The sequence below is a fragment of the Orycteropus afer genome, unplaced genomic scaffold (genome assembly GCF_000298275.1).
Source record: "Orycteropus afer afer isolate SDZICR_OR568_19922 unplaced genomic scaffold, OryAfe1.0 scaffold00128, whole genome shotgun sequence".
Classification (NCBI taxonomy): domain Eukaryota; kingdom Metazoa; phylum Chordata; class Mammalia; order Tubulidentata; family Orycteropodidae; genus Orycteropus; species Orycteropus afer.
This window is the reverse complement of record NW_006921715.1, coordinates 6,548,742-6,559,675: the sequence shown is the minus strand read 5'-3', so window position 1 is coordinate 6,559,675 and position 10,934 is coordinate 6,548,742. Positions and strand designations below refer to the sequence as shown.

General features: G+C 49.5%; 1 protein-coding gene across 1 annotated transcript in view; it reads left to right on the top strand.

Annotated features, from left to right (window-relative positions):
* Nucleotides 1-10,934, top strand: part of PPP1R13B (protein phosphatase 1 regulatory subunit 13B) — a 47,874-nt gene that overhangs the window by 21,245 nt on the left and 15,695 nt on the right. The window contains exons 2-3 of the mRNA XM_042781495.1: nucleotides 7,789-7,890; nucleotides 9,871-10,045. Coding sequence (XP_042637429.1) covers nucleotides 7,789-7,890; nucleotides 9,871-10,045 — 277 coding nt within the window. The remainder of the gene's footprint in view (nucleotides 1-7,788; nucleotides 7,891-9,870; nucleotides 10,046-10,934) is intronic.

The window sequence follows — 10,934 nt, the reverse complement described above, 5'->3', positions numbered from 1 at the left end:
GGGAGTGGGGGATGGCTGCACCTCTGTTCACCAAGCTGGTGTGGGGTATAAGAGTAACAAGAGGAATGTTGCACCTTTTCAGTCTTGCAGGTCTAGAGTGTCCTTGGGGTTGCTGGAAAGCAGAACCTCTTCTTAAGACCCTGGAATCTCGGAGAGCACTGTCTCTTTAAATATCCAAAATGGTCAAGCTGCTTGTAACATTCAAAATGGCGGCGCCCTCTGGACCAGCAAAAGTCCACAGCTCAGCTCGCATTTCTCTTCACCTTCTCAGTTTATTCCCCAGCCACCAGAGCAGTCCTCTGTGCAGTCCCCGGCTAGCAGGGCTGATCCTTAGGTTAATTCTTAGGTCCTACCACCATTCGGGATCTCCAAGCTGTCCATGCCGTGCCGTCAGGATTGCTCAGGATCTCTGACAGACCGCAGCTCCGTCTGCTTTTTTAGTATTTTCATGCAAATCCTAATGCTAATTGGGGTTTAATCCACTTCCATATCCTTCCCTTCAAGGCTCAGGGGTCCAGGATTATTTCTGTGTCTGTGTTAGTTGGTTTCCCTTTTCTTTGTTGAAGAGGGTCTGTGCATTCTTTCTGCCTAGTCCGCAATCTTACCGGAACCCATATATTTTCTCTTTAGAGTTTTATAGTTGTAGCTCTTAAATTTAGGTCTAGGCTCCTGTGTTCATTTCTGTGTATGTTGTGAGGTAGGGGTCCACATTCCTTTTTTGCGTATGAATATCTAGTTGTCCCAAACCATTTGTTGAGAGCACTTTTGTTTTCCCACTGAATTATCTCAACACTGTGGAGAATCCACGAATGGCCAGGCATATTTCTGGAAGCATTTGTTATGACTCAGGTCTCTCTGCACTTCTCTTTTCCATATGCCACCAGTACTCAACTGTGCCTGTCATCTCCCAGAGCACATTTCATTTGTCCAGAGAAGAACCTCGGGTTGTGCCAGGCACAAGAGTTGGGGAAGAGACAGGGACTCACCTGTGTCTTGAGGACCTTCCGCTCAGTCTCAGTCTGCCTTACTTTCCCTACTTCCCCTCTCCAGAGGCACTGGTGCTGCTGTGTGTGGCAGGCTTTGGAGGACACTGGGGTTCAAGCTCAGTTGCTCATCGCTTTTCACCTTCTGACTTGAGGTTGGTCTCAGATCTGCTAGAGTTACTTCTCACCCACTCTCTCTCCAGGTGCCAGAAGCTGGCATTGTCTCCACTCCTAGGAGTCCTGTTTTTCTGGGTTTTTTGTATTTAATGTCGTAAGAAGTCTCCCTGTAGTGTTGCTCAGTGGAGGGTTAGGATTTAATGCAGTCAGGTTGGAATGACCCTGCATTGTTAGCAGAACTGGATGTGAATGTCTGTTCATTTCTTCTGTTGGGGTTGGTTGAGTTTACTGAGTCTGAGGTTGGCAGCTGTCTTAGGGTGCTCTGGAGAAACAGAGCCAGTAAGGGGTGGGTGTGTTTATGTACGGAGAGAGACACAGATTTATTTAGATGGATTCGCCTGGGCGAGTGTGGGTCTGATAAGTGCAGAATGCATACATAGATCAGGCCACAGGCCAGAGGTCCTGGTGTCTCATGGCCCTGGATGGCTAGGTCAGGTGGTGAGGGGGGAGAGGACTCCTGGAGAGATGGCTGCTGGTAGTCTAGAGGAAGAGGACTCCCTGGGGACTTCCTTGTGCTCTTAAGGCTTCAACTGATTGGGCGAAGCCTGCCCACATTACAGAGGGCAAGCTGCTTTACTTAAGGCCATTTGATGTCATCACATCCAGACCAGGGTGGCTCTTATGTCATCCCTGTCATTGAGGGTCTCCCCGATTTTTGCTGACCCTCTACTTTACCAAAGGTGATATCACTGGACCCAGTAACAGGCTGCTGTTACACGTGGGGTTTCTGCCGGCTGATTTTAAGAGGTGTGTGGCTCACTGCCTGTCAGTTACATCAATACTTCAAATTCGTGAAGCGATTGACAAAGTTCATTAAGACTTTGAGGCGTGCAGGTTCTCTTTGTTCTTTTCCAACTCTTCCTGGTCGCTCCTTGCTCATGCTTTAGGCTTCTCCCTTCTTTTAACACATTAAACATAGTTCCTTGATTCTCTGCAGCTGGCGGGTCAGCACCCACAGTCTCTAGAGGCCTGGCTTGACTGTAGGTGGCTCCTGCTGGTTTCTAGTCAGGGTGCCTTGATCATCATGTGTGAGCTTAGTTGCCCTGGAACTTGACCTGTGGGCATTCTTCAAGGTGGGGGTGAAGGTGGGGTTGGCCTGAGAGGTTTACATTTGCTGTGGTCAGTAATGGGCCCTGAGGCAGCTCGGCCTATGTGAACCTGACTGACTCCGCTGGCTTGCAGGCTGTGGGTAGGAAAGAGTATCCCCATTCCCATGGTATGGTGATGGAGAACACAGCTGCCCTCTGGCCCTCCTGCCTGGCAGGTATATTTCTCGTTCACTCCCACGTGGAAGCCATGGCTCCTCAGGGTCCTGAGTGTAGGTGGTCATCTCCTATTGGACTCTCCACTTTGTGTTCGTCCTAGGCTGTGTGTTGTCGTGCTGGGTGGACGTCAGCAGGTAGCAGAGGACAAGTCTCCAGGGTGGGCCAGAAAGCTGCAGGGCCACTCAGGGCTGTGGGAAGGACGGTACTCAGCTATGCTGCTGCTGCTGCTGCAATCAGTTGCTGTGTGATCGATGCCGACTCAGGGTGACCCCACGTGTACAGAACTGCTCCATAGGCTTTTCAAGGCTGGGACCCTGTGGAAGCAGGTCACCAGGACTTTCTTCCAAGGTGCTTCTGGGGGGGGGGTGTTGAACCACCAACCTTTTAGTTAGTAGTGGTGCGCTTAACTGTTCCTTTATGGCCCAGGGGTCCAGCTTTCTGGTGGTTTGGGCCCAGGGAGCATCTGTACTCTGTGTCCATTCAGTAATGCTTTTGAGATACGTGTCCTGTTCTCACGAGCCTTTTGGATGCTGCCGTTCCCCATCAGGGTGTTGGTGGGACAGTCCCCGGGTATTGGGCTGTGGTTCTCACGTGCCTTTTCCCTGCTTGGCACTCATGCACTTTGATAGCCCCTGCTTTCCTGCTGACTTGTCTAGCCTCATAGTGCCCAGCATTTGCCTTGGGAGTACATGTGTGTGTTGAACTGACCAGAATTGAAATGGGGAGGTTGAGTCAGAAGAACAATCAACACATCACAGAGTATAGTACTACTGCCTTTGGGGAAAGCTGGATAAATTTTAGATTTCAAATTGGCTCCTAGTAATTTGTGAGATTTAGTAATTATTAGAATACGAAATATTCTGACTCCAGAATGTGTAGAATGTAATGAGATATTAAAAATAAAAATAACCAACCCACTGCCATTGAGTCAATTCCAATTCATAGTGCCCAGAGGGTTTCCAAGGCTGTCAGTCTTCATGGAAGCAGACTGCCTCATCTTCCTCCCCCAGAGCAGCTGGTGGGTTTGAACCACTGACCTTCTACTTAGCAGCCAAATGCCTTAACTACTGTACCACCAGAGCTCCTTTAATGAGATGTTAGAGACACTCAATTTTATTAAACATTTTATGTAATTATAATAAGCAGACTTTTTTTTGTTACGCGTCTTTGTGTTGTTACCACCCACTCCATTTCTGTTCACTAACTAGCAGGTAAGTACCTTCCCAACATGAAAAGGCATGATCCTGGAGAGAAGGGAGCAAGAGGGACGAGTGAGTGTTCTAGAACAGCGTGCGAGCATAAAGAGATTGTATTCCAACTGTTGCGTCAGAGCTTTGTGTTAGGGATGTTTATTTATCATTTTTTAAATGATACTGTATTTGAGAAAGAGTTATATTTTTAACAGTCATGTTTTTAAAATACCTTGTCGTCGTTACCTGACATGATAGGATACTAGACGTTTGGGGGGCCATCTTAGTTCTTCCTTGTTTTATTGTGGAATATAGCGTATATACAGGAGACTATCAACCTGCTCAGCTTAGGGAATTGCTCGGTGGGCACTCAGGTAAAAACCACCGTACCACCTAGATTTAGAATTATTCCTTCATTGTTTTGAAAGGAAGTTTATCCAGTTTATTTTCATTTTAGATAGACCAAAGGCTAAGTCATACAACCAAGGTGTTGGGTGGAGCCACTTGAAGTCACCCTTCAAACTCCACAGAGAAGAAGGGGCATTTCTGGAGGAAGACGTGTGAACAGATAAGTGACAGCACAAGCAGAATGCAGCAGCCGCGTGCCAGGTGGCATCTTACAAGCTTTATGGAGGCAGGGCTCCAAGATTTCCCAGCAGAGGGTCAGAGGTCTCTGTGGACACAGAGAAGAGACATGTGACTCTGTGGTGGCAGAGGATGAGCAGTGAGTTCCCGATACCGAGCAGGAAGTGTGGGCGCAGCAAGCGGTGGCCCCCAGCAAGAAGGAGCTGGAGTATTGTCCAGGGAGGGGCTAGATCTTCACTAGGCTGAGAGCCCAGACTTAACTCTGCAGAACTTTAAGCAAGAGACAGGTAGGAGCAGCTGTGTTTTACAAAGAGCCCCCTGGTGCAAATAGGTGAGGAGAACGATACGTGAGCAGGGCGTGGGCATGGGGAGCTTGGGGACGTTCCTGCTTACTTTACTGCACAGTGATGTCACACTGCACTGAAATCTCAGAGAGAGACCTCCTTCCAAAGGAAATACTTGAAAATAAAAAATTCAAGGAGATAAATGCACAAAAGGCATCTGGTTGTCTGGAAGGAACATTTAGGAGAAGGGAGACGTGTTGTGGGCTACATGCTGAATGGTCCTCCTTGGGCAGGGCGCCCTTCTTTCCAGGTGTCTTCAGAGAAGCACTTCCTTCACAGGAAGGCATTGGAGTTACTCAGAAAGGGATTTCTCTGAGAAGTGTCTCAAGAAAATGATGAGACCAGGTCTTCAATTAGTTCATGGCCTCTTCTGCTTCATTTGCATGATGTTGTCCCAAGAAAGTCAGAGACAGAGTTGAGGGGCTTCCTCCTTGTCACCGACCCTCTACTTTACCGAGCATGAGGTCCTTCCCAGAGACTGGTCGCTCCTGACCAACATGTCCACGAATGAAGTAGGGAGTTGAGGAAGGTGGGTTTGGTAGGAGAGACGGGTTTGGTTTTATACATGCAGTTTGTGTTGTTGGCTGGAGACACAAGTGGAGAGGTGGAGCTGGACTCCTGTGGAGATGAGTGGCTGTGGACTCACTAGGCATCTGGAGGTGGATGGTGATGTCTGCACCCACCAGGGCAGGGTGTGTTCTCCATGTAAACTGAGGACTGAAAAGGGAACAAGCCAGGGGGACTGCTGGATGACTACGTGTGCCAACTCGTCTTACCGAAACTTGGAAGGTGGTAAATTGAGTTGTTTCCTGAATAATGTTGTGGTGGCATTTTTGTCTATGCTCTTTGTCACCATTTTATAACCAAAGGAGAAATCATTCCATTGAGTGTTAGAAACGAGGCTATCAGAATTAGCACTGACATGTGAAGGGTCCACTTCCCAGTAGGTGTTGAATTGCTGACAGTCCCCTGGTCTTTCACTGGTTTCCAAAGAATTGAAATTGAAAGTAGGCATTGAGGAAGACGGCACTCACAGTTGGAACCACTGGACTGAGCTGTAAGCTAGCTCTCTGAAGACACACACACTCTCTGTCTCCTTGGGCTGTGACAATGCTGTTTGGAATCACAGCTGAGCCTCCTGTAAGGAGTGAATACTAAAATGACAGAGTTGCAGTGTATAGTGTCACCGTGCGTTTTTACATTAAGTAAATGGCTGTGGTGGCTTTAAAAAAGTCTGCCAGTTCTTTGGCATTCTTCTCTTGAAAGGTGGAGCCCTTGGCTTTGCATGTGGGCCAGGCTCAGTGACTCCTAATGGATAGGAGGTAGGGGCAGTAATGCCTTCTATGACTTGACGATAGGTCATCGAAAGGTGGCTTCCCCACTCTGGTCTCTTGGCTGCTTGCTCCGGGAGAACCAGCTCTGTGGAGAGGGCCGCTGGGGGCCCTATGGCCTGCCAGCCATGTGAGTGAGCTGTCTTAGAAACCCACACTCTAAGCTCAGTCAAGCCAACATCTGACTGAGCCTCACAAGAAACCTCAAGCTGGAGTTATGCAGGCAAGCTGCTCCTGGATTCCTGTCCCCTCACCTGCCATGCTATATCGATGGGAGCCATGCTATATCGATGGTTGTTATTTGAGCTGTTAAGTTTGGCCTGATCTGTTACTCAGCAATGGGGTGGTTATGCCTGGCCTGTGTGGTGCACACAGGTGGAGTGCAGGTACCCAGGTCATTTCCATGCCTACAGAAACCCACGAACGGAATGAGGAAAGCCTACTATCTAAGTAGTGAACAACAGAGGAACACAGTGGTGCATAAAATGCCGGGGTCCCGGCTGAAAGTTTGCTCTCTTGCCAGAGCAGGTGGGGCAGGGCCGGGCACAAGGCCTCACCATGCGGAAGATTCTGAAACGCTGGTGCTGCCTTTTGCATTGTTGTTGTAAGGCATTGTTGTCATCAGCTTTCCACTTTTCAGAGGATTGACTCAAACTGAACTTAAAAATAGTTAGGGCAGGAAAACGTCTTTAGGGGGACAAACGCTAGAGAAGAGAGTGATCGGACCAGGGCGAGGTGGCTTGTGTGTGCCACAGAGCAGAGAGTCCTGGACAGGGCACTTTCTCCTCCCGGCAGCACGTGACCCTGAGCGAGATGTCACGTGTCACGCGCAGATCAGTGCTGGACAGAATTGGTTCCATGATGAGAAATGGGTTGAGGTCACTGGGGAGTCTCTGCATGAGACTGTGATGTGGAAATAGGCCATTTTCTAGAGCGTTTGTTGAGGGTGCTTTTGGATGAAAGAATCGTGTCACCAAAAACAGTAACAACCACCAAGCGTTTTAAAGACAGAAGTACTGAGGAGTTCCCTGTGCAGGACTGCAAGGAAGCCCACTGTGGGGAAGGTCAAATGCCATCTGTGACAGTCATGACTTTGGGGCACAGTCTTTCAGCTGTGCCTGAGATGGAGCATAAACAGCTTTCTTACAGTATTGAGAGAGACTGAGGATGGACACAAGCGTCATTGTGGCTAAGAATGGAAGACGTGTGTGCACGTTGCCCGGTCTGTGGTGGCTCATTGGTAGACACTGTGTGTAATATGTGTCTGTAAGACCTGGGTTGCTGTATGACTTTGAGCACTGAAGCACCCATGGCCAAAGCCATGGTATTTTCAGCCATCTCAATATACATGTGAAGTGAACAGTGACTAACGAAGACCGAAGAGGAATTGATGCATTTGAACTATGGTGTGGGCAAAAAATACTGGGAGTACCATAGACACCAGAAGAACAAATGTGTTTGGGGAAGTACAGCTTGCTTCTTAGCAGTGAGAATGGCCAGACTGTGTCTCGTGTACTTTGGACATGTGAGGAGGAGGAACCAATCCTTGGAGGACGTGACGCTTGGTGTGGTGGAGGGTCGGCAAAAACAAGGACGACCTCCATGAGATGGATTGACACGGTGGCTGCAGCGGTGGGCTCCACGTGGGAACGAGCGTGAGGATGCTGAGGACCAGCCAGGGTTTCCGTTGTGTTGGACATGGAGTCCCTGTGAGTCAGAACTGACTCAGTGGCACCCAGCAGCAACACAGAGATCCAGTCAAAGCAGCTGACAACTGGGGAGAGTTCTTAGGAGAAAACAAACGACATGGCATTCTCCTGCCTTCCAGGGAGCCTGCTGACAGTCCCGCCATTCGTGTTCTGACACTGCAGAGTCATGACGATACAGATGTCAGTGTCCTTTGTTCTCTGTAGGTTGGGAACCCACGTGTTGAACTGACCCTCTCTGAGCTCCACGATATGGCAGCGAGGCAGCAGCAGCAAATTGAAAATCAGCAGCAAATGTTGGTTGCCAAGGTAAGTTGTCAAAATGGAAGTGAAGAAGTCCTGTTGCAAAATGACGCTCTCCAGCCACTGTCGACTGAGAGCGACACTCGGAGATGGGGCCACGTGCAGAGGCGTTCAACAGTGTGTCTCTGTCCTCACTTCTGTGGCAATAAATGTGTACTCAGCTTCTTGATGTTGGAAATGGCATCTGACCCCCAACACACACACACATACACACAAACACACAAACACACAGGAGAGAGGACAGCTGGTTATCCAAAGTTTAGCTACAACTTGAGGAGAAAAGAAGCCAGCCTCCAGGAGGAGAAAACTGGTAATGGGTGCTGAAAACAGTGGCAGTGGGCTGTTGGGTTTCTCCGCGTGGCTCAACCGGGAGCTGGTTTGCTTCATTACATACCTGATGTCCTCAGTCACACGCGAGAGAGCTGTCCCCCATGCTGGCTGGGAATGACTCCTGTTGAGCATGACTTTAAAATATCTGAAGCCACGTTATGGAGCATCTTGTCAGCCTTTCTAGGTTCTTACTGTTTTCTTCATTAAAAAGTGTTCCTCATAACCAGCTACCCAGTTCTCTCTCCTTACTGACTGGTGTTCACCGCACTCTCCACTCTGATGTTAAGTTGGGCTCATTTTAAAAAAGTAGATTTGCAAAGTTCCTTACACTTAAAAGAATAACAGAATCTCAAAAGTTAGTTGCCAAGTATTTAGTCCTATTAACACGGTTTCTAAGGTGAATGAATGTAGCTCCTATCACAAGAGTCGTGGGCAAGGTTCCCATTGACTTATTTCCTTTCCAAAGGCTCATCTCAGTGTTGCTATGAAAACACCTTCTCAGATGCTTTGAACAAAGTAAATCACCAGTGAAAGCTAACGTTGACACTGGAAGCACATCATTCCTTGCCTTGGAGTGTAGTTTCTGTCACCTGCAGAATCCCACCTTTAACCTCCCCTTGTGGTGGTGGTGGTTGTCAGATGCCATCAAGTTGTCTCCAACTCATAGAGACCCTGTGGACAACAGAACGAAACACTGCCCTGTCCTGTGCCGGCCTCACAGTCCTTGCTGTCCCAGAGCCCACTGCTGCAGCCACTGGGTCAGTCCATCTCCTGGAGGGCCTTCCCCTTTTTCGTTGCCCCTCCTTTTTAGGTAGATGTGATGCATATGTAGGGGACTATGAGTATTTAATGCTGTTATTCTTAAGGTAGGTTTTCACGTGAATAGGGAAAAACATTGATGAGTACTGAATGTTTTTATTTTAGGATTATCCTGATGTTATTTTACTATAAAAGGTTTCAGTAGTTTCTGAAGAAGCTAACAGTGAAGAAAACAAACCCTTCCTTGATTCTTCAGTGTCGTTTAGCAAGTTGGGAGCTGATCTCCTCCCGGCTGCCCACTTTGCCTCCCATATACAGTCCTCTGCTGGTCAGGTCATTTCCTTCAGGAAGGGAGCTAACAGACTCCGGCAGCCCCGTAGTAGCAGCAGGAAGCCTGTGACGAGTGGCAGGAAACTAGGCTGGAGCCGCCCACGCAATGAAGGGACGCCACGTTGTGCTTGCATTCATAGAACAAATAGCAGGTCCATGTCTTCCCTGCCATGCGGTTTTCTGTTCCCTGAATGGTGTGGATCACTGGGCTTAGTGCACTGCACCTTGAAACTCCCCACACACTGGCATCTGCCGCCCTGTGTGCCCAGTCGCTGTGGCTGGTGGGCGGGCGTGTGCTCTGGCATCTGCCACCCTGTGTGCCCAGTCGCTCCGGCCGGTGCTTGGACGTATGCGGGGCTTGCAGCCCTGTGTGCCAGCCGCTCCGCCTCGTGGTTGGGCGTGTGCGCTGGCGTCTGCCACCCTGTGTGCCCAGTCGCTCCGGCCGGTGCTTGGACGTATGCGGGGCTTGCAGCCCTGTGTGCCAGCCGCTCCGCCTCGTGGTTGGGCGTGTGCGCTAGCATCTGCCACCCCTTCCTTCCTCTGATGCTGTTCTCTCCCTCTCATCAGGAGCAGCGTCTGCACTTCCTGAAGCAGCAGGAGCGTCGGCAGCAGCAGGCGATTTCTGAAAATGAGAAGCTTCAGAAATTGAAGGAACGTGTTGAAGCCCAGGAGAACAAGCTGAAGAAAATCCGTGCCATGAGGGGACAAGTGGACTACAGCAAAATCATGAACGGCAACCTGTGTACGCGCCTACACCTGTACAGCGCTGGCAGGCCACCCCTGACAGTCAGACATCACAGACAAGCCACTTCCCACTCTAGGCACGCATATCTCTGCTCTCTGCCCCTCAAAGAACACTTGGTCAGAGAATGTCTCTGGAGAGCTCTTGGTGCTAGTGATGCAGAGAGCTCCTGTGTCCCCTGGGAACAGTGGTCCTTTGGTCAGGGAGCAGTGCCCAGACTCACTGACACTGCTGTAAGGCTCCATTTGAACAGAGTGGCTCACGTGTCATCTGCCTGTTGAGATGCTGTTTGCCTTCTTGGCAGACTCCTAGGGATTTTACTCCCCAGTTGAGTTGTGCTGCCCACATGCTGGCATCCCATCACTGGCATAGTAGCCCTGGCCTGATGGAGCCTACCATCTTTTGGTGCCTTTAGACACCTAGGTTGGACACCCAACTTTGGACAGTTGCTCTAATGAGAAGGCATTGAGCAACGTACACAGATAAAACTGTTTGCTATTCTGGTAGAGCAGTGGTGAAGGCAGTTGACTACTAACCAGAAGGCTGGCGGTTCAAACCCACCAGCCAGTCCTCGGAAGAAAGATTGGGCAATCTACTTCCGTAGTGATGTTGTTGTTGTTGTTAGGTGCTGTCGAGTCATCTTTGATTCATAGCAACCCCATACACAGCAGAACGAAACACCACCCAGTCACGCGTCAGCTCCATGATCCCTGCTATACTTGAGCCCATTGCTACAGCCACCATGTCAACCCATCTCATTGAGGCCCTTCCCCTCTTTTGTCGACCCTCCACCTTACCAAGCATGACATCCTTCTCCAGAGAATGGCCCCTTCTGACAACATGATCAAAATAGGTGAGTCTGGCCATTTTCACTTCCCAGGAGCTTTCC